General features: G+C 38.3%; 2 protein-coding genes across 3 annotated transcripts in view; both read right to left on the reverse strand.

Moving 5' to 3' along the window:
* LOC130084254 (elongation factor 1-alpha-like) overlaps positions 1 to 24,449 on the reverse strand; it is a 163,716-nt gene that overhangs the window by 35,394 nt on the left and 103,873 nt on the right. The window lies entirely within an intron of this gene.
* cap1 (CAP, adenylate cyclase-associated protein 1 (yeast)) lies at positions 1,032 to 23,142 on the reverse strand. 2 transcript variants are annotated; one of them, XM_056249499.1, is made up of 13 exons: positions 23,057 to 23,142; positions 18,926 to 19,043; positions 18,179 to 18,279; positions 18,005 to 18,082; positions 17,308 to 17,451; positions 7,291 to 7,376; positions 7,094 to 7,199; positions 6,862 to 7,018; positions 4,362 to 4,534; positions 4,019 to 4,142; positions 3,523 to 3,605; positions 3,090 to 3,233; positions 1,032 to 1,927 (listed from the first exon to the last, which is right to left on the reverse strand). In XM_056249499.1, the coding sequence occupies exons 2-13, from the start codon at positions 19,032 to 19,034 to the stop codon at positions 1,844 to 1,846; spliced, it is 1,389 nt and encodes a 462-aa protein (XP_056105474.1). In that variant the 5' UTR covers positions 19,035 to 19,043; positions 23,057 to 23,142; the 3' UTR covers positions 1,032 to 1,843. The 2 variants fall into 2 exon arrangements, with proteins under 2 accessions (XP_056105474.1, XP_056105473.1); XM_056249498.1 differs by having other exon boundaries at positions 22,984 to 23,138.

The following is a 24,449-nucleotide window of genomic DNA, read 5'->3' on the forward strand; positions in this document are numbered from 1 at the left end:
ATAATGAACTTTATCACAATATGCTAATTTTTTGAGAAGGACCTGTATGTCTTGTTTTGTTGCACCGATCTGATTTTTATTTGACTGATTCAATGATGAAAAAACCTTCTTAATGAAATAGATTTTACTTCTAATTGTGTACTTTTTTTCTGTTCATTTTTCTCACACAATAAAACATTGAATCTTACCAGCCCAATTTCCCATGTATTTATTTACTACTAATCACATAAAGCGTGTACCATGTCCATTACCAACTATTTGGAGGCTAATATTAAACTGCATCAAACATACTTGAGGCTTGTTGAACTGCTCAGACAGAGAAATGTTGTAAATTGGATAAAACAGGACGTGTTTAAGTGCCTCTATTAGGTAAGAACATTGGCATTTAGCAAACTGTTTTGTTTACATTTTTGATGATTATGGCTTACAGCTATGAAAAGTTTTGAATTTGGGGTTTTCATAAGCTGTAAGCCATAATCATCAAAATTATAACAAATAAAGGCTTGAAATATCTCACTTTGCAGTCTATATAATATATTAGTTTCACATTTTAAGTTGAATTTCTGACTTTCAACTTATATTTCTGCACGATATTCTAATTGTTCGAGTTTCACCTGTACATTGGTTGTTTCTTTGACGGTTGTTCAACACTATATCACCTTTCTGTTAACATTTTCAAAGTGCCCTTTTGCAACAAAAGTTATCAGCCGATTATATTCAATAAAGTACATCAAAGACACAGAAAAAAAGTGATGTTATTTATTGCAACAGTTTTAATGATGTTTGTTCTCCAGTACTAGATCTCAGAGCAAAAAGACAAATGATACAAAAAAGAAATTCCATACACATGACCTCAATATTATGGAAAGCAAAGATTAAGAGGTTGGAATTAAGGTCTAAACTAGTTAAAGCATGTGATGAGAGCAAGAGGTGGGACACAACTCATGTAAAGCCATTATCTGTACAGCAGATCGTCATCAGATATCAGACACCATGAGCATCCGAACATTAGGCTGTGTGTCTTTTCTGCCGCCTCTCCAGTTTGTGCCAAAAACACTCAAGACATCAAAATGCTTTCCACACCTTTCCATCACGAACCATGGAATGTTAATTTATTTACATTACAGGGAATGTTGCATGTGCTCTAGAATACAAGATGAAATAAAGAGGGAAAAGAGAATTTCTAAAGCAACTATAGTTTTTCAATGACACGATTGGAATTATAACTGTGATTCTGCAAGTTGCTCAAAATGCCAATTCACCCTCTAAATAAGATTTGACAAATCCTCATTTCTAATTATCCCTTGGATTTTTTTAATTTATTTTTTTAAATAAAAGTTACAGTAAATGTCTGTGTTGGTGGTCAGAAGAGGGACATTTGTGTGCTTCATATCTGAATTGCATATGTCAAACAGAAAACGCAGTGACCCTCCCCCCAAAACTTGCCCCCTGACCAGAAAATGCAAAATGGGAAAAAAAAGAGAATCAAAAATACAAAACACAATTATGATAAAATGACTTGATTCCTCTTGTTGGCCATTCATGTGTTATTTTATATGGCTGCAAGACAAAAACAAAACATGAAAACACCCCAACTGTTGGCAATCGATTTCAAGTGCTAATGTTTTAATCAATGGAATAGAAGGAGAATGATGCCCTGCCATTGACTGAGCGAGTGTTTCTGGTAAGCATGTCACTAGCTGAAGGAAGATGTGATTGCCGCTGTGATTGGCTGATAGGGGAGTTGACCTGGTTGGCATTCCATTCTACTTTGTAGTTTAAGCTCATTGGTCAGTCAGGTAGGACACTGCAATGGGGGCGGTCTCTCGCACAGGTTGGTCCTTTATCCGGCAATCTCGGTTGCTGTGGTGACCAGCTTGCTGCCATCCCAAATGGTTTTGAACTGTTCAGGGACTGGGATCTCAGTCTTGAAAGAAAATGGAGAGAAACATAAAAAGTAGCGCTGTCAGTCGACTAATTAATCGCACATTTTTATCCTAACATTACATTTTTATATTGTAATAATTTCACATTTATTTAACTAAAGACGCTTTATTTCCAATATTTTAAGTTAGGTTAACTTAAATGAACTGTGCCTTTAATATAGCAGTCGGGCCGGTTCAGATTTTTACTTGGTTTTTGTTTTTGATCCATTTCAACCTTGTGAACAGTGCTTTAATATTTGGGTAGGAAATATAGAGAAATTGATTACTGTAAAGGTGATGATACACAGGGCAACTTTTTGAGCAATGTTGCCATCAACGTGCAACCAGATGAGACACACGACCAATCTAAATTATCCAGATAGAAATTTATTGCCATTTTCAATGTGAAAGTGCCCAAACAACAATCGCTCAGCAAGATTGAACTCAAAAAGTTGCCCTGTGTATCTATCATCACCTTTAGACATACCTAAAAATCTTAAAAGTAATCGCATGAAAAAAACACTGCACAGTAATTGTATAAATGAAATACAGATTAAATCCTTATTAAAGCTACAAAAGTTATTCAGTGAAGAGCAGCAAGTGAGTGATTTTCTTTTATTGACATCAATGACAGATTGCATCAGGTTTATTAGGCTGCAGTCACTTTAAGCCCTGACACACACATTCGATTTTCTCCCAACTCTTGATGTTCATTTAAGACTAACTCGTTTAAAGCTTCTTATGACTGTGCTTATGAGGATTCTCTGCAAAAACGGGCATTTTGACATAATTTTGTGTGTTTTTGTCCGTATAAACACGATGAGACGCGGTAGAGAACTCAAATTGGTACTGGCATGCTGACGGTGAGGTGGCTTTATGTGTGTGTCGGATGTGCGTTTCACAGAGAACCGGTTCACAAACAGCACACCTGTACAGAATTGCCTTCTTATCATGTTTGAATGGTTTAAAAGCACTTGAACGGATGAGAGCATGTACATATACCGTTACACTAGCCAAAGGATGCCAGGAAAAACGGATGTTACGCTATACATTTTTAACACGTCAAACAAAAAACATAAATAACAAAAATGAACGTGATGATTTTAACAGCTCTAGTGTCAGGAAATGTTTATAATTCATAAACAAATTCGTATCTTTGCTTACATATTCTCCATCTTTGTTGGGCACCAGCACGTTCATCTCTGAGCTCTTAGCGCTGATGATTTCACATGCCAGAGAGTCTTTGCTCAGGTACACATGGCAGCCATCTGTCTTGTTGATGGAGATGGTTGGCACTTTACCCATAACCTGGAAGTCAAGAGAAGAACAATGACTCAGAATAAAGAGCAGATGCAAAACAGGAGTGCTAAGAAAAGAAAACAGGCAATGCTACTACTTTCAATTACAAGATACATAGATGTTTAAGGGAATTACTTTTAAGACCATTTTAATTAAAAGTAAAAAATATAAAGTTATTCTCTATATCAGTGTCTGTCACCGTTTCTGAACTCCCTGAAACACTTTAACAACACTGTGGATACTCCACATTCAAGTACATGTATAGGGAGAGGAGAGTAATAAGCACAAACACACACACCTGGATCTTAACATCCCTGCAGTTGATCACCTCAATAATACCCACAACATCGTCAAAGACAAGACCCATTTTCTTACAGTTATCTGCAGAGAAAACAACAACACTTATATCTAAACTTTCTACTTGTTCATTTGTTTAACATTAGTTACCACATGAACTAACAGTGAACAATACTTCTACAGCATTTATTAATCTTAAACTGAATATTTATTACATTTTTAAAAATCAAACATTGTATGTGTTAACATTAGTTATGCACTGTGAACTAACATGAACAAACATTTTTAATAACTAAAAATCTGTCATCATTTAGGTTTGGTACAACTTGAGGGTGTGAAAATTACAATTTTCATTTTTGGGTGCACTATCCTTTAATGTTAGTTAATAAAAGTGTTTGTTCATGTGTGCATTATCCAATGTTAACAAATGAGACCTCACTGTAAAATGGTACAGTACAATGTGAACAATGGAGGAACTGCTGGTAGTGTGTACAGACCTACAATAATGGAGTTGATCTTCCCCTTCACCTGTAAAGTGCTGTTGTTGCACTTAAAGGCATAAACCACCTGTTTCAGTTCTGTGTCACTGATCACAAGGCCCTGGGCACCTTCCTGGTTTTCCTATAGGCCAAAGAGAGGATCGCATTCGAAGTTAAATGAACTGGCCAAACAGTGTCATGTCTTCACATATTTAGTTTATGTCAGCACTAACACATTACATCTTTTTTTTAGCATCTTTTTGTATAAACAGCTGAGATGGAAAATACCTTTCAAACGGGCATTTCCAAAAATAGTCTCAGCTGCATACACAGACTATAACAGGCATACTGACTCACTCACCACTTTCCATTTCTTGCCGTCCAGCTCCAGCACTGGGGGAAGAGTGCGGGCCGGGCTGGCCGCTGCCGTGGGCCGAGAAGCGAAGGGTTTGGGCCCAGTGGGCAAAGGACCGGTTTGGGTTTTGAGCGCAGGATTCTTGTGGGTCTTCTTGTCATCAGACACATGCTTCAGTCCTTACAGGGAGTTAAAAGACATAGGGATATTAAAGACAAGTCTTCAATAAATTACACACCCTGAATTGTTTTATTTTGCATTGTTATTAAGATTTTTGTTTTTTTTAATCTTCATTTGTTTTCCCCCCCTCTTAATTCAGCCATTTTCATCGACATACAAGGGACATTTGACTTCTGTGTTTTTACTGATCACTCGTAAACTCAGGGCAGGGATGGGAACAGTATATTGTATACTAGAAACTAAACTAGGTTTTTCGCATTTCGTGCAAAGAGAGCACAATAGCTTGTTTTCATATGACGTCACGCCACTGCGTTGCCATGGCGCGAAATGCAAATGGAGGGCAGGAAGTGATTTGCTGTATTTAGAAAGCACTATAACAAACTCAAAATGCCTATGTTTTGCATTGTTTATGGTTACTTAAATCGATCAAACCACATGGAGTTTTTATCGTGTACCAAAAGTTGTTGTTCATAAGGGGGGAAAATGCAAGAAATTGTCTGAAAAACTCCGGGAAAAACGGCTTGCAAACATAAACAATACAACTTAAGTGGCTATGTTTGTGTAACGTACCAGTTTCCAAACTTTGTAAAGTCAAAGTATGTCTGTAAGACGAGGTAGTTGCTGATATCTACCGCCTCGATGGCAGGAAAAACTCAATTCAGTTGAAAAATCGCTCCTCTTCATAACATAAATCCAACATATGTTTGACTTTTTTGTTTATATCTTTCTCTTGTAATAGCGTGAAAGTAGTACAGAACGGACTTTCCTCCATCTCGTCCATTGCGCTCTTCACTCCCTGCCCTCTATCTGAATTTCGCACGTCATCATAACAGGGTATATGCAGGAATCTTGAAGTTAATTTTAATACCTTTTCAAGACTTTTTCAAGACCTTCTCAATATTTTTTAATACCTCACCGCCACTTCAAGCTGTAACCATTTACATCAGTGATACTTTTAACTTAACAGTTTTAGTTTGTGATAAAGACTATAGACCACTCTGATAAAAAAAAAAAAAAATCAAATAGGCTGGGATAGTAAATCAAAGTAAAGTTTATTAAAACACAAAACAAAACTTTGCTCCACCCTCAACAACAATCATGCTGACATGTGCCTCAGTTCTTCGTTTTTTTAATAAAAATGACTAAATTCACACACTTTTACGATGTTTTTGGGACTCAAACTGTTGGACAGCTAATTCAGAAAAAATACTTTCAAAATGTAAGACTTTATAAAGCCGTGATAAGACTTTTTAATACTTTTTAAGGGTCTTAATTTTCCCAAAATTGATTTATCACCTTTTAATACTTTTCAAGACCCCGCGGATACCCTGCATAATCACGTGACTGAAACCCAGCTATTGCGTACAGAAAGGCCTTAACTGCTAGATCTGATTATTTTTCCACCCTCTTAAAAGAAAACGAATACAACCCTAGGTATTTATTTGATAAGAAATAAAGCTTCAACTCCAGACGTTTCCAAACAGCACAGCAGAAATGCCTTTATGAACTTCTTTACTTGCAAGATTGATCATTTTAGAGAGAAAATATAGGAGAGGGCGAATTGTCTAAAGACTTTAAATCATCTAAAAATCAAAAACATGTATGTTAGACCCTTCACCAACTAAACTACTGAAAGAGATGCTTCCAGAGGTCATTGGTCCTCTTCTTAAAATCATCAATTTATCTTTGTCATTAGGATTGGAATTTCTGACTAGTAATTTCCTACTAAATTCTGAAAAAACATAATTATTGGACACAAAACCTCTGCACATAGTAACCTAGAATACCGTCTAACACTTGATGGATGTTCTGTCAAGTCTTCGTCGTGAGTAAGGAACCTAGGTGTGCTTTTTGATGCCAATCTTTTATTTGAAAGCCATGTTTCTATATCTAAATTAGAGCAGTTGAAAGACCCAATTGACTTCCATAATATTTTTTTTTCCTACTATGGAAGACAATGGTCCATCAACTGTCAAATTTTTATTTTTAAGTGAACTATTCCTTTAAGTGTCACTTCATGGCAAAAAGGTTGCCGATCCGCCCTAGAGCCTCATGGATGTGAACAAGTGAGGGCCACAGGACCGTATCGTTTGGATCAAGCCTTTTTGCTGTGAATGCTGCAATGACCTTTTCACATACACTGATGCTCCCATTACAGTGCATCAAGAGGAAGCATCTGCATCATTTCCAATCAATCAAAAAGACGGTTTAATGTTTTAGCGATGATCCTTCCATCATTTAAACTGCAATAAATGTGCCACTGAATGTTTTGTGGCTCTACTGGAGCCACTTTAGTACCACATCAAGTCAGAGATCCATGTAATACCTTTAGTAATATCTGCTCCCTTGTTGAGAGAGGCGAAGAGAGCATTGCGAGAGACTGCTCCAGAGTCTCCACCTGAAGACTTTTCACCGAAGTCCATGGGGGGTGGAGGAGGGCCGGGGGGAGGCGGAGCGCCACCAGAGGCCGAAGCTACGGGACCCTGTACAACAAAAACAATTAAACTCTATATTCTGAACCACGTGGGACAAACTGAGCACACGAGAATGAGACTCACAGTCTTGCTCCAGCTCAATCCAGTGGTGTGGTGCTGCTTGATGTAGGCCTGCAGCTCGGTCCAAATGGACAGATAGGCCTTGACCCAGTCCACATGCATCTTATCTCTGAAAATAAGACAATAAAGCAGGTGGGAAAATGACCGATGTGCCATTTAGCTTCTGTACTAGTTTCATCACACCACAGACAGACACATACTTCTCCTTGTAATCCTTGAGGACACGGTTGGTGTAAAACATGGCTGCGTCCTGCATGTCCTTCACAAAGGGGCCTGGCTTTGGGGCCTAAAAAAAATTCAGAGTTGCAAATTTACTTGCATTCAACTAGTGACAAAAAGAGCATATCAATATTTTTAATAATTTTGCATAATAATATTTCTTTGAAATGACTTTGATACCACTGCATATATCCTTGAAAAAAAACATATCATCGCTGTCAGGCGGAAACCTTGTAATCACCATATTTCTTGTATCACCCCTCCCATAAATCCTTACTATTGGTCACCCTTTGCATCCAGCTGTGAGTTTTGCAAATAATTAGCGAATGAAAATTATTAAAAAGAGCTTGTGACTAAACCTCGTAACTCCATTGGATCCTCAAACTGTCAGTCAAACCTCATAACTCCACCCACCTCTATCATGAATGAAGAGCCACACACATTAGGGAGAGTCTCTGCTTGTTTGCAATGCGAGGGTAAATAAACAACTGGTTGTTTAAATAAGTACACCGTTTCTTTACTCTAGAAACTGTGACGGGTCTCCGGTTGTTCCCGCTGTGTCGACCGGTGGGTGTGACTGGGAGACTCATCAAGAGAATGATGTACACCTGTGTAGGATCATCAAGTGATATACACCTGTATATAAGCTTAGGCTTTGAGAATGTGGAGGAGCTTCGAGATCTTCAGAGCTGCAAGACTATTGTGAGAGCTTTTGCTCCCGTACCTTTTTGTGTTGGGTTTGTTTTGTTTTCCTTTGCTATGATTTGATCTTAGTTCTGTCTGACATCTTAACACCGCTTGTCAGACAGAAATGGCAGTTGTGTTGTAATTTATTTCCTGTTATATATATTTTTCTATTTATGTTAATAAATACACGTACAACCTGACCAACTTCACTATGTCCTCCACTCATTTGTCACGGCTTTGAGCCGGTCGTGACAAATATGGGGGCTCGTCCGGCCGATTGTTTTTGATAAAGTTTCGTTAGTAGTTTTGTCGTCCGCCAATTGTTAATTGAAGATTCGTTCGTAGTTTGTTAGTGTGACAAATATGGAGGCTTATCCGTTGTTAGTTTAAGGTGATAAATATTTTCCGGTTTGGACAAATGTGGATAAGTCCCTTCGCTTTGGTAAGAGAAACTCATTCGTTCATTTGGTTCTGGTAAATGTGATACATTTGGATGATTATTATTTGTTTAAATTAATTTTGTTAAGTTGGTTAATTCGTTAGAAACGATTTTTTTTCTTGACAATTTTTGTTAAGTAAAACTTGTGGAGGGTTTTAGTGGTTGGTTTGGTTGTTCTGGTTGGTTACGGGAGTTTAATTTGGTGTATTGGCTACTAAATTTGAGAAAAGAGGTGTCTTGGTTACGGGAGTTTAATTTGGTGTATTGGCTACTAAATTTGAGAAAAGAGGTGTCTTGGCTTAGGCTTTTCCCTGCGTAGGTTTAGCGGGATTTCCTTAACAGGATTTTCCGATCTTTTTTATTTTAGTTTGTTATTTTTGTACGGTGAAAGCAGTTAGAGCATTTGTCTCGGGAACACGTCCGTGTTTGTAGTAGTGACTCGTTAATCGGTTGCTATTGCAAACACTGGTTTATAGTGTATAAAAACCCGCTGCAAGTAACTGTATGAAGATTAGGGATGAGTTTAGGTAGGTTTAAATCTTAGTTAGAGGGAATTGCTTATTCCAACTTCTGTCTTTAAGCTTGTTTTGTTTTTCTGGAATTTGGTAGCCATACATTTTTCATAATGTCCTCAAACGTTGAGGAATTTGTTAGCGCACCGTCTGAGAGCTTGTTAAATGACTTAACCAAGGATCAATTATTAGAACTTGCAGAATACTACAAAATTAATCTGATGAGTCAAGATAAACGTCTAAAAGATCAGATTAAAACCTTGGTAAAGACAGTTAGTTGAACGTGGCATTTTAGAGACTCAATCTTCAGAAGATACGTTAACTTTTGTCGATGCGACATCAACACAGTCTCATTTAACATTTGAACAACAAAGGCAATTATTGATAATTCAAGTAGAGATGAAAGAAAAACAGTTAGAAGCGCAAAATCACATTGAAATCTCTAAAGTCCAATTGCAGCAACAACAACTTGAACTTGAACGTTATCGTTTGGATTTAATAAGAGAAGGTAAACTTTCTGTTACTGGAGAATCAGTACGTGATTCAAGTTCGTACAAGTTTGATACGGTAAGAAATATGAGATTGATTCCTAAATTTGATGAGAGAGAGGTTGAGCGTTTCTTTTTATTGTTTGAACGTGTTGCGGACGCACAACGTTGGCCAGATGAAGAGCGAACGCTTATGTTGCAGTCTGTATTTACAGGCAAAGCTCAAGAAGCGTATTCTTCCCTTAGTGTAGAGGATGCTTCTGATTATCAGGCTGTAAAATCAGCAGTGTTGAGGGCTTATGAACTAGTTCCAGAGGCATATAGACAAAAGTTTAGGTCCTGGAAGAAGAGTGAAAAACAGACGTATGTTGACTTTGTACACGATATTTCGGTCTATTTTAATCGTTGGTGTGTAGCTTCTGATGTAAAAACACTTGACGATTTAAAAGAATTAATGGTACTTGAACAATTCAAGAGTTCCATTTCAGATCGCATTGCAACTTACATTAGCGAGCATAAACCTGGCACTGCGTATGAGGCGGCCGTCATGGCTGATGAATTCTCGTTGTCTCATAAAACTGTTTTTGGTTACAGATCGGTTGGAGAAAATTTAAAAAAAGAGCCGTGGCGAAGTTCTAGCAAATTTACCAGGTTTGTGCATGATTTACCCAGCAGACAGTTGCATAGCTCTGTTGAAGAGAAAGACAGAGCAAATATGTGTAATTATTGTCATGAGTTTGGTCACTGGAAGAATGAATGTCTCTTATTGAAAGCAAAAGCTGACAATTCTAAAGTGAAATCTAATTCTTGGTCTCCTGTAAAGTCTGTGGCGTTGGCTGTGACTACTTCAACAGTGAATAATGTGCAGAAAATTTGCTCGCCTTGTGGTTCAGCATTTACTCCTTTTGTTACAGAAGGTTCTGTTAGGTTGGTAGATTCCACAAAAGTCGTACCAGTAAAGGTTCTACGTGATACAGGATCATCAGAAACCTTTGTGTTAGAGTCTGCGCTGCCTTTTTCACCTGATTCTTACACTGGAAGTAATGTGCTGATTAAGGGCATTGGCTTGAATGTTATGTCTGTTCCACTGCATAAAGTTATTTTGCAATCTGTATTGGTCCAGGGAGAAGTGGAGGTGGCTGTTCGTTCCTGCTTGCCTGTGGAAGGAATACAGGTAATTCTGGGGAATGACTTGGCTGGTGATCGTGTCTGGCGGAATGATTCACCACATCTAGTGGTAACACCATGCCCGATGATCTTGAAACCAGATGGTGGTGAGAATTTGACCTGTTCAAGTGTGTTACCCACTTGTGTGATAACACGATCTATGAGTAAAACACAAGCTGAGGTAAAATATGAATCTAAGAAGGTGGTGAAGGAAACTCTAGAAGTCCCTTCAATTTTATCAGTGTCACGTGATGAACTGGTTGAAAAACAAAAAACTGACTCAACTCTTGTTGAATTATTTGACCGGGTTGTATCATATGACGTAATTGAGAATCTTTCATCTGGGTATTACCTAGATGAAGGATTGCTAGTTCGAAAATGGGTGCCACAGGGAGAGTTTGCATTGGGTGATCCCATGGTGCAAGTTGTAATTCCTCAGTCACTTCGGCAGCTAGTGTTACAGACTGCTCATGATACGTCTGGGCATATGGGAGTGAAAAAGACGTACAAATTACTTTTGAGACGGTTCTTTTGGCCGAAATTGAAGCGTGATGTGTCTAAATATATTAAATCTTGTCACACATGTCAGCTTACTGGGAAGCCAAATCAATCTTTGAAACCTGCTCCTCTTTTTCCGATTCCGGCCATTAGTCAGCCGTTTGAACATCTCATTGTAGATTGTGTCGGGCCGTTGCCCAAATCAAAAGCAGGTAGTGAGTATTTGCTTACAATCATGTGCCAAGTAACTAGATATCCTGCTGCATATCCTTTACGTTCTGTGACGGCAAAACTAGTCAAAGGCGCTGACTCGGTTCATTTCAATATTTGGAATACCACGAATTATCCAATCTGATCAGGGAAGTAATTTCACTTCTAATTTGTTCGGTCAAGTGTTGAAACAACTTCATATTCAACATAACCTCTCCAGTGCTTATCATGCCCAAAGTCAGGGAGCACTGGAGAGATTTCATCAAACGTTAAAATCTCTTTTGAGGTCGTACTGTGTTCAAATGGGTAAGGACTGGGAGACTGGTCTGCCTTGGTTGATGATGGCGGCTCGGGAAGCTGCGCAAGAAAGTACTGGGTTCAGTCCGAACGACCTTGTTTTTGGACACGACGTGCGAAGTCCATTGGCTGTTTTATCTGCTGACTGGGAAAAGTCTGATCCACCGAAAAATGTTTTGTCATATGTTAGTGATTTTCGTAGACGAGTTTATGAGGCGTGCCACTTGGCAAAGTCATCTTTGAGCAAATCACAAGATCGAATGAAACTACTTTTTGATCGTCGAACAGAGTTGCGTTCGTTTCAACCTGGTGACCAGGTACTGGCGTTGTTGCCTGTTGTTGGGTCACCGTTTCAGGCTAAGTTTGTCGGACCATATACTGTTGCTCGTCAGATTTCTGATTTGAATTATTTGATTAATACGCCAAATCGAAGAAAAAAGACTAGAATGTGTCACATAAACTTGTTAAAGCCTTATTATGCTTGTAAAGATTTCGAAGACCTTATGACAAAAGACCAAGTTAGTCTGCCTGATTCACGTGTTAAACCTGTTATGTTTGCAGATGTTTCTGTTAATAATGACAGTGTTGAATTGGTTCCGACTCCAGTAGCTGGGGAGGAAGGTGAAATCTATCCGGGAGATTGTGTTCTTCAAGGTCGTCTTAGAAACTCAGAAGCACTGAGTTCTTTGAGCGTTCGGCTTGGTCATCTGTCGAATGTACAGCGGACTGATTTGATGAATTTGACTAAGGAATATGTTACATTGTTTTCTGATACTCCTTCTTGTACAGATCTAATAGAGCACGACATTGATGTGAGAGGTGCAAGCCCAATTCGTCAACGTTATTATCGAGTGTTTGCGAATAAGAAAAAACTACTGGATGATGAAATCGAATATATTCTAAAAATGACTTCGCTGAACCTTTTTCTAGTTGGGCTTCTCCACCTTGTATGTTGGGTCATCAGAAGGACCTCTGGTGGTCTATACGGATCACAATCCTTTAGTTTTTCTGCACTCCTTACAAAACCCCAACCAAAGGCTGATGAGATGGTGTTTGTTTCTTCAGAGTTACTCTTTGGATATACGCCATATTAAAGGCGTAGAGAATGTAACTGCTGACGCCTTGTCCCGTGTTTAAGTGCTTTAAAGTCTGTTTTCTCTGACTGTGTCTCTTTTTCTTTCTTAATTTTGCTTCCTAGGCGCCAGGTTGCTGAAAGTGAGAGAGTTGACGGGATTGGGGAGAATTGCAGGCCGAACCAACTATTGCTACTTGGACAAATTGAGTTGTGGGAGTTGTTTGTTTTTATTAAGACTCTGTGCTCTCTTCTTTTTAGGGGGGGTGTGTGACGGGTCTCCGGTTGTTCCCGCTGTGTCGACCGGTGGGTGTGACTGGGAGACTCATCAAGAGAATGATGTACACCTGTGTAGGATCATCAAGTGATATACACCTGTATATAAGCTAGTGTTGCACGGTGCACCGATACTTCAAAAGTATCGCGATACTCGGAAATTAAAAACTTCACGATACCTAAATTTATTAGTATCGATACTTCTAAGAATGACCGCGTTCCAGATTTGTAAGAGAGTATTGCATGTTGGTGTGTGCAACGCACGCTTCCAGTGCCTCCCTATGGACGTCTGTGTTTTTCTCCTCATGCGCGTGTGACAGGGCGCGTGAACTGAACGAGCAGAGAGAGAGAGAGAGCGCGAGAGAGCCCCGGTCGCGCGCGCGCACTCTCTCTCTGCGTAGCCAAGCGAAAGTATAAACAAGGCTTCACCGTCTCTAAACTAAGCGCTGTCTTGCTCTCTCTCTCTCTCTCTCTCCCTCGCACATATTAATCAAATTAATTAAAAAAATGTTTTCCTGAATTACCGCTAGGAGTAAATTGTGGTAAAATACGTTGCCTTATCTTCTCTGAAAAGCGTTCCGCACATTCAGCTGACATAAACCACACTTTAAATAAACGAAAAAAACTATCCAGTCATGAAATGTTTTCTGTGATGACACAAATCTTGTGGGATGTCCTAACCGCCGGGATAATCACACAACGCGCACACGTCCGATAATGACACATCCAATTCATGAACTAATGACTCATTTGAACCGATTCGTTTTAATGAATGGTTAAAACAACTGATCTGTCTGAATCGGTGTATAACTAATCGCTAACACTTTGTAATAAGGTTTCATAAATTACATAAAAAGTAGGCTACAGTTTGCATACTCAAGTGTAAGTTTTTAAAACAAATAACCCCCCCCCCCCCCCCCCCTTGACTACTTTTTTCCACACAGTGCTATCAGGAATCGATAAGAGAATCGTTAAAGAATCGGATCGATAAGCAGAATCGTCAGTGGCATTGATATTGATAAAATCTTATGTTTCTTATGATAACTGAGATAATGCTGCTATATTTATTTATTTTTTTACCTTGAATGTCATTGCTCTAATTTATTTTTTATATTTTTCATATTTCATATTTTGTTCAAATGGTTAATATAGCCTATATGCTGTTCATATGTTCATTTATTAGTGTGTTATATGATTAGAATGTTGTCCCAGTTTTAAAATAAAGCACAGCAATGATATTTGAGTGTTTCTCCCTTTTCAGGAAAAGTATCGAAAAAGTATCGAAATCGCAATTCTTGACTTGGTATTGGTATCGAAACAATAATTTTGGTATCGTGACAACACTAATATAAGCTTAGGCTTTGAGAATGTGGAGGAGCTTCGAGATCTTCAGAGCTGCAAGACTATTGTGAGAGCTTTTGCTCCCGTACCTTTTTGTGTTGGGTTTGTTTTGTTTTCCTTTGCTATGATTTGATCTTAGTTCTGTCTGACATCTTAACACCGCTTGTCAGACAGAAATGGCAGTTGTGTTGTAATTTATTTCCTGTTATATATATTTTTCTATTTATGTTAATAAATACACGTACAACCTGACCAACTTCACTATGTCCTCCACTCATTTGTCACGGCTTTGAGCCGGTCGTGACAAAACACATATACATATTTATTTAAAGGCTGATTTATGTATTTGAGGAGCGGAGAAGAGCATCTTAGTCTAGCATTTGTAGTCAAGTCATAGTCAATACTGTTTTTAATAGCCTGTGTGAAGCACTTCATCTTTTATAACGAAATTTTGGTCAAATGACAGGAAAAACTGAGCGCCCACATAGCTACAATAAACCTTATAACCCATAAGATGATGAAAATGTAATGCGATACACTTAGATGCAGCAACTCTAATGATGGATAAAACATGCGTGTCTGATCTTTGCTGATCGAAAACCTTGTAACTCCATTTGAGCTTGATATTGGTAAAATGTTAATAATATAAATGACACATGCAAGTGTCTGGCCATATATAAAGCCACAATATCACCTTTAACACAGTGTTTAATTATTAGGGGTGTCACAATTCTCCAAATCCTCGATTCGGTTAAATTTTAGATTCTAAGGTAACGGTTCTTGATTACGCGGCCGAAATTTTTTGCGATGAAATTGCGAGAACTTGCAAAAATTGCGCCAACTTGCAAAAACTGCGGTTTGATGAAAAAGAGAAAAAAAAAATGATTCCCCAAACACCCTGTTCTCACTAGGCTCCTACCTTAATGTAAAGAGTCCTTTCTTATTACTTCCTATGATAAGCAAGCATAACTACATCACAGAAAGTGCTGGAAATATTTCATTTCTCATCTTGTTTTATTTCAGACTGTAACGAGTGGAAATAAGGTGTGGCCCCTTTAAGAGCTGCGCGCTCCCTGTTGAACTGTCTGCAGTAACGTTATTATATTGTATGTGCCATGCGCCTCGAACACCCCATGTGTGCGGGTAATTTCTGTTTGATGCTACTTTTATCTTATTTTGTTTATTAAGTAACGATGTGGACGGTAGAACGTGTGACAGACAGTTATACGAGTTCGATTTGGGAATAAAGTGCGAGTTGTGAGATGCCAATCGCCTCCGTGAGTCTGTCTGGCCTCTGCAATAACTCCAGCTGTGAGCTATCCCTATTTTTCTTCCCGACACAACGCGATACAAGACCTTAATGAACACATCCAACTTATAAAACATTGATGAGTCAAACAAGTTCTGTAGCTTAACTAGAGGAATATGCTACAACTTCAGTAAAAATGAATAAATGAAGTATTTAAAAATAAAGTGTGCTCCTGTTTTACAGCTTTTCGATGATGTTCACGTCGCGTAATTACGTCACTTCATTACGTTCCCATGGCAACAGGGGAAACGGCTGCTCTTGTGTGAAGCAAACGCAACATTTTCCAACTTTCTGCTAAGATATATGACTTATTTGCGACGAAAATGCGGGATTATGAAATCATGCAAGCCCGCATATTTTGCGCGGAAATCAGCAATTTATGCGGCGAAATTGCGGAGTATTTGAAAAAATGCGACCCCCGCATAAATATGCGGACTTTGGCTGAATTCAATGCATAATCAGCCATCGCATAATCGCGTTTTTCTGGAGGGACTGTCTTGCTCGCTCACTCTAGATTCCGGGAGATTTTAACTAATTTGCGGGCATCAGGGAGCCGCTATCAATATGCGGGAGACTCCTGGAACTTCCGGGAGACTTGTAGGCCATGAGACGGGACCCCAAATTTTGGCTATCGGTACCATTTTGAGGGATTAAATTTCTTTTTGATTTTCATGAAGGTACACATCTCTAGTGTTGGAAAATGTGTGATAGCATCCGATCCATGGTAGCTTTCATTAGAAATCAACACTTCCTATCATCCTACCTCAAGGTAAGGTGTTCAGTGACTACAAGAGAGAAAAATGTATCCTTTTATAATTTAAAAAAATTATTTTAAAAAAAATTTATAGTTTTTTTCATTATAAAAATGTATAAAATTTTATAAAATTGTATAAAATTTTTATAAAATTGTATACATTTTTTATAAAGATAAATTCATTTATCCTTTTTCTTGACATGTTTGAAAATCGTCCAAAAACTACCTTGAATCTAATGCTATCACACATTTTTCAAATACAGGGTCATATACCTACACAAAAATCACCATGCAGTTTAATCCCTCAAAATGGTACCAATCAACCCTCTGTCTCACGGCCTATTGGGATGTCTGCAAACTGTGGCTTTTTTGAAGTGCGAACGTTGTTAACATAACTCACTGGAAATCCAAAAAACTTCCACAACTGCAACTTCATTGAAAGAGGAGGGGGTTCAAGTTCTGTCGATGGGTCTCCTGCATCTGCAGTTGCCATGCTATATTTTGAATGGCTGTAGATAAGTTAGAGGAGGTTGACCATAGACTCGCAGCACTTCAACAAAACACGCGTGTTTTTTTTCCCGCTTGGCACGCCGACCGGACGGGGCGTGGCAGCATCGACGATTCCATTTTTTAATTCGAAGTTCGAGATTGTGAGTTAATTTCGGTCGATTTCGTGACACCCTTATAATTATACATAGGGTTTTTTTCCCCCCATTTCCTGAAAAGTAGCAGTTTTGGGCATATGAGTTTTCCGCATGACAGTGACGATACGCAAAGTATGCCAGCCTAACCCAGATATTTGTAAATGTAGTCACAGCAGGAAATGTTCACACTTGAGGAGGAGGAAATTGATTTGTTAAGAGTCCAAAAGTCCCATAACTGATTAAATTACAAACAGAAACGACACACAACTACAAAACTGCAACACACTGACAGCACCAGACTTACCATGGCGACCCAGCCGAGGGCGGGGATACTCTCGCTGACCGCAGAGAGGTGGTTGAAGAGAGGAGAGGAGCGGTTCTTCTCTCTGAACGCCTGCACCTCCTGGATCACTTTAGACACGGGGGCCAGAAGAGGGGCCAGGGCGGACTATATCACAGAGGAGAAGATGCACAGACGGATGACGAGATGAGAAAATGTTGCAAAAATAGTGAACAATGTTGGTGTGAAAGATTGGCTTCAGCAAGAATTAAAGAAATTAAACTGATCATTGAGCAAGGATGCATTCAGTTGATCAAGTGACAGTAAAGACATTTATTATGTAAATAAAAGCTGTTCTTCACTTTTTTATTAATCAAAAATGCCTTAAAATGTTTTAGTTTCCACAAAAAATATGAAGCAGCACAACTGTTTTCCACATTGATAATCAGAAATGTTTCTTGAGCAGCAAATCATCATATTAGAGTGATTTCTGAAGGATCATGTGACGCCGAAGACTGGAGTAATGATGCTGAAAATTCAGCTTTGATCTTAAGAATAATGACATTTAAAATAGAAAAATTGTTATAAATTGAGATAGTTCACTGGTTTTAATATATGTTAATCAATTAAAAGCAGCCTTGTTGAGAGACTTTCAAACATGCAACATTTTTAGCGGTAGTGCAGTAACCAATCTTATTTTAAAATGTAACATCATACTTACTTCAGAAGGTTTCTGAGAACGGGAGGCAGTGACCAGAAGCTGTCTTTGACAGGAAAAGGCCTGCTTCATCATCTCAGCCTATGACACAGAACAAAGGATAAGGAACATTGCGTGGACTCGTTATCAATGTGTGCCAGTGTTCAGGAACTATAATGACAGTGCAGGATTACATACATGCTTCTGAACGTCTCCCCCGATCTTCTGACTGAGGGCAGCGTACTGAGCCACAGGGCCAGAGATCAAACCGTCATAGGCTTCAACATACGCCGACACCGCTGAGGAGAAGAGAAACAAGAGCAGAATTACACCATGTTCTAACAAGACACAATACAAGACTTTCTGCAACAAGCACTTTATCCGTCCATGACATTGCCACAATGGTAGTTTCACTTAAGCCCAAAGCATCCTTCAGCCAATGTCCATGTGACGTAATTTTCATGATCAGGAGGGTCCACACCAAATTTTGCGGATGTTCAACATATATGCAATTCTGAGAAAACAGCTTATGAAAACCCCAAATTCAAAATTAGAATATTAGAAAAAGGTTTTCATAGCTGTAAGCCATAATCATCAAAATTATAACAAATAAAGGCTTGAAATATCTCACTTTGCATGTAACGAGTCTATATAATATATTAGTTTCACCTTTTAAGTTCAATTACTGAAATAAATGAACTTTTGCACGATATTCTAATTTTTCGAGTTTCACCTGTAGATTAGAAATGTTTTTTGATGTTTGTTCAAACGGTTAGAAAAGTAATAGTACATCCATCTTCAACGAGCTGCATTATTGGAGGTGACGCAGACAATTTATGCAGCTAAGTTTAATACTTAAGTTCAAATGTCTAACTCCAAGTGCACACTTGCTGAGCGGCAGTGGCTATCTTCAGACAGAAGTGGTTTACATAAGGCTCTTCTTACCTCCAGATCCAGCAGCAGGGCCGCTTACTCCACCTCCACCTCCAGACATGGACTCCAGACGGCCCACAGCCACCTCCAAACGCTGCACTAGACCCGCCAGCTCTGCCATACCTGCTCACTGAGAGAGAGAGAGAGAGAGAGAGAGAGAGAGAGAGAGAGAGAGAGAGAGAGAGAAAGGGCGAGAGAGAGAGAGAGAGAGAGAGAAAGGGCGAGAGAGAGAGAGAGAGAGAAAGGGCGAGAGAGAGAGAGAGACAGAAAGGGCGAGAGAGAGAGAGAGAGAGAAAGGGCGAGAGAGAGAGAGAGAGAAAGGGCGAGAAAGAGAGAGAAAGGGCGAGAGAGAAAGGGCGAGAGAGAGAAAGGGCGAGAGAGAGAAAGGGCGAGAGAGAGAAAGGGCGAGAGAGAGAAAGGGCGAGAGAGAGAAAGGGCGAGAGAGAGAAAGGGCGAGAGAGAAAGGGCGAGAGAGAAAGGGCGAGAGAGAGAAAGAAAGAGAGAGATGAATGAAACAGAACAAATTAAATGAAATGGACAAATCTTTTCTTCTGAATAATCACAAAATAACACCGTCGGTTGTTGATTGGATGAAGGCAGATCTGAATGAAAGCTTGCTGTTGATTATAAGAAAGGATGGGGTTTAAGTGGACAAAATCATTGATGTAGTCTGGCATACGTCATTACACCAGAAGATCAAGGTTCGATTTTGAAGGAGAATATGAGCTCAAACAAATAAAAAATAGGCCTGTCGTGATTAACCATCGGACTGTGTTATTTGATCAAATTGTGGCGTTTAAATTTTAATCACATTCTGCAAAAAAAAAAAAAAAAAGTATATATATATATATATATACTGTTATGAAGTACACACGGATAGTCAAAGGTCTTCCATCATGCGATTTCAAGTAAAAAAAAAATATTAGGCTTACACTGTAAATGCCATAAACGATTTTTGTTTTGTTCATTATTTATGACAATTTATCGTCAGCAAAAAAATCATGATTGTGGGAGGCCAGTTAAATTTTTTTTTTTTTTTTTTTTTAAGTAAAAGTATGCATTGCTCACAATAAGAAACTGTGGTGAATTTTCATTTCATGCCAATTTTCAAGACTCTTCTTGTATTCTGACTTCAGCATTTTATTTATTCTCATTTATAGTAAAATCAACAAAAAGAGCACCAGCGGCAGAGCAGATTACAAGTGAACGCACGGATGCACAATGTGCCGAGCCTGGAGAGAACGCAGGACGTGCCATAACATGTCGTCCCGCAAGAATGCAACAGGAAGAAAAAAAATCTGCAATAAAGGAAAACCTTTAGCCAAACCTCTTAGATACACAAAAAAAAGGAGGAAGTAGATCTTCTTTGCCTTCTCCGGGCAACTTTCAAAGGGCAAGTCCCTCTTTACTGCCCCTTCACATGCACACACACACACTAAACAGGTAACATTACGTAACAGAAACCTGATACACGAATCTGGCTCACTGACTCACTCCGCCTTTCACCTGAATGCGCTTCTGGGAAACGCACAGGTATCCGTATATGAGCAGCACACCTGCTTCTAATAAGAGCATCCACCAAATCCTGAGGGAAATTTTCTAACTCCTTCAGGAATCACAAATTTCCCAAGACTGCATTACAACTGTAATACTAAACTATTAAAGGTGAGCAAGTTCATGTCTGATACATTAAATGGCCCTAGCATAGAAAATACAACATGAAAGAAGTAATAATTTACTTAATTTGAGTAAGTTAGTCAACATTACTCTTATAATAATAACAGATTCCTCCGTGGACACAATCAGCTGTGGCTGTTTTCAGGCAAGTGGAATTAAAAAAACATTTAAATCACACAGAACTGAAATCACAGCACATGAGCAAAGCAGAATTTCAACTTTTGCCAAATATAATAAAAATAGCGATTATGGGACGAGTCAACGACCAGACTGGAGTCAAACTACAGTCAAATTTGATTTTTCTACACTTTTTTTCTCTCCACATTGTAAGAAAATATTTACATTCAAATTAGAGTAGTCAAATTTCATTGCCTCAGGCAAACAACTTCAGACCAATTCCTAGTGTCCTCGCCCTAAAAACCAGACTGAGGAGAAGCCAACGATGTTATTGATGAAATGATGATATTAACTACTTATAAATCACAGTTTGAAATTAACTTTTACTCACCAGGCTACTACATGTATAAGTTACCAGCATTTCAGAACTTTTACAAGCCAAAACAAAAACATCAGAAATAAAAAATATACTTAAATCTAAGCCGTGATTTTGATAATCTGGTGTATTAAATCATTAAATTGTAAAATAATCTTCATTAAATTAAAGTGATAGTTCACCCAAAACAGTTGATGGGCCCCCACTGACTTCTGTAGTATTTTTTTCCTCTATAGTATAAGTTAATGGTTACAAACATTCTTCAAAATATCTTCCTTTGTGTTCAGCAGAAGAAGAAAAAAACTCTGAACTGAATGCTTTACTATTCCTTTAATTTCAAACCCAGCTTATAATGGTAAAGACAAGACTAAAAGCAATAGATTCTGTGCTTCAATACACATTTAAATTCTGTAGGTGACACCCGGCCTTAAGGTAAACATATCAAAACAAGATAAGAAAAAACTACAGTAAATTCAAAGGCAAGACTGAAACGGCAAGCATATGGGTGTGTAAGCTGCTCTTCTGGACATAAAAACAGGTCATTTATGCTTCAGGACTAACGTTAGTAAAACTAGGCCATATCGCATCCATTCTCGGCACAGCGCATGAGATGTGCAATTTATTAAACACACACACACACGACACGACCAATAGTCTACTGGGTTTTTTGACAAGCAATCAAGCCATTAATATGATTGCAATAGGACACGAAGCAAGAGACAAGCCAAGAGATTTGATGTGATTTGATTTGACTGAATAATCAGGCCAGCCGGCACAACACGGTCAGTCAGACAATACTGAGCGATTGTTTATAGAAAATAATATGAAGACGGAAACAATTTAGCGATCGCGACGAGCTTGTGTTCATATTTCCTGCCCTTTACACCCGCCTCACTTCCTACATTTGCGCTGTAGCGATTTTCGGTGTTCTTTTGAGTCGGATCTTTTCAGTGAATCAGTTGAACCGAGTCTAAATTTTAATGAAACTGAATCAACTGTCAAACGGTTTTCTAATCAACATCTCACCACCAACACCCGAGAATAATGAATGATCTGAGACACGATGAACAAGGAATTGACTTGATGCAGGTGGACACTAGAAATGTTACAAATAAAACGTATGGATCCATGTTTACACCTTGATTGGCCATTTTCACATTTCCGGGTTTCTCAGAAGCAGAAGTCATCATAGTTGGGTAAACTTCTTATAATAGAGGTGAATAAGAGACTACATTAAATATATTTTTCGTGTTCCTAAAAGTGTCTTCACAACTTTTAAAAGAGGAAAAAAATAGAGAGATTGATAATAGAGTCTCTCCCACAGCCGCTGTATTTAGAATCAAAACTATTTTTTTGTAATTTGATGCAAAGGTAATATAATATGAAGTATAGTGTTATAAATTCACATACATTTTTTTAAATGATTGAAAATATAAGAAACTGCAGGTTTTACGATGCTGATGATGACTGTTAAAACGCCTCATCACAGTCTGTGAAAACTATCCACACAAAAAGCGTTTTATTGGAACACTATGACGTAATGACGCAAAAGAATCGCTGATTTGTGTTCGAAACGGATCTTGAAACATACTGTTCGAAAGAACCGATTCGCAGAGATGAGTCGGACTTTCCATCACTGAGCTCTGCAAGATCAGGAACTTTTCCAAGCGACGCATTAAACTGCAGTTAAGAAATCTGCACACATGCAAATGTATGATAAATCTCGTTTTATTTATAAGGCCTAATGCCACTGTGAGAATGTATCGCTTTTGAGAGCATTATGCGCGAGCGATGCCCGTTTTAGTTGTCATGATTTGCGCAGAGACACGATTTCCGCCGGCAAGTCGCTTAACACAGATATCTAATCAATTAGACACTGCATTCAGGCTTTTCTCCTTACCTTTACCGTCTGAGAAATGTTACAGTGGTCCTGGCTTTAATCTTTGATGTTGAATGGGTGTGTTAGGGCTCCCCGTCTGCGTTGTCTTCCTGTATGAGCGTGCTGAAGTTCCCAGCTGTCACCGCGCGCCGTTTCCGCCCAAACTCCACCAACAGATCCACTTCCTTATAAGGACAAAGGAGAGAGAGAGCGAGAACGAGTGTGTAATAAAGTGATGAAAAAGAGTAAAACAGGAACAGGAAGACTTTAGATTTAGTACGAATATCAATTTTTGTTTATATTGATTTCGCTCAATCTAGGTAATTTTATGTAGCATTAATAAAAGGAATTCCCTCAGTCTACCATGTAAGACATGTGACATAATTATGTAATAATGAAAGTGCTTATTTTCTTAGTTGTTCCTCTTGCTAACTGGCAGGTTTAAAGCAGTCTATGGTTCGACTTTTTTTTGTTTAGTTTTTTTGTACAGTCTGTGGTTTAAAGTCTTGGCCAAAATGATTTGTGGAGCTGGAGAGATTTGAGATTTAGTACATATATTTGTTGCCAAAACAGGAAGTGTGGATGTCACAATTTTGATCTGCACAAACTGTGCATGGAATTAACAAGTGCCTGCTTTGACTTGTAATAAATAGACAGTTTTCAATAGTTGGCTCCGTGTGCTTTAAACCAGGGCATTTCCAACACTAATTTCCAAAGTTATAACAGTTTTAATAACCATTTTACAGTGTCCTTGTTATGCATGTTACATATAGTAGTAAAAGCTAAGCATAATTACAAACAAGGGACCTTAAAATACAGTGTAGCTTATTTTTCCTCATTATGTACACATATGAAAATCTAAATAAATAGTTAATCTCAAAATAAAAATCTGTCAGTAAATAACCACTTTTAAAAAAGATCAATTTTAGACCCCGCAAAAAAACCGTTGAATGATAGAAATTAGCTGTTCATTCACTAAGATCACAATAATTAAAAACAAAAATATAGGCATGTGGAATCTAATTTGGTTTCAGGCGAGTTTAAGCTCCACTTAAAGCAGTAAACATGTGATTTAGTTTACAAGAAATTGTGTACAATTATGAGATTAAGGACAGAAATCAAGTATAACAAAAAAGACAGCTGTAAATATATATTTTTTAATTTACTCCAGTTGAATTAGAACAAGTCACATGAAACAGGGAATTCTTCACTAAAAACAACAACAAAAAAAGCATGGATTAAAAAAAAAAATTCGTCATTTTCCCCATGCACTCATCCCCAACTCAGACATGTAGGGAGTAAAATTAATAATAATTAAAAAAAAAAAACATTTGCGCACACACCGTCAAAATAACATTCAACCTTTTCATAATAAACCATCACGTAACAGTGGAACTGAAAAGATTCTTGGCTGAACAAACTATTTTAAAACCAAATGATGATTTCTGATCAGAAATCCAAATAGAGTAAAACGCAGTACTAATGCA

This window comes from Rhinichthys klamathensis, unplaced genomic scaffold, assembly GCF_029890125.1.
Source record: "Rhinichthys klamathensis goyatoka isolate OS25496 unplaced genomic scaffold, OSU_Roscu_1.1 h1tg000060l_1, whole genome shotgun sequence".
Classification (NCBI taxonomy): domain Eukaryota; kingdom Metazoa; phylum Chordata; class Actinopteri; order Cypriniformes; family Leuciscidae; genus Rhinichthys; species Rhinichthys klamathensis.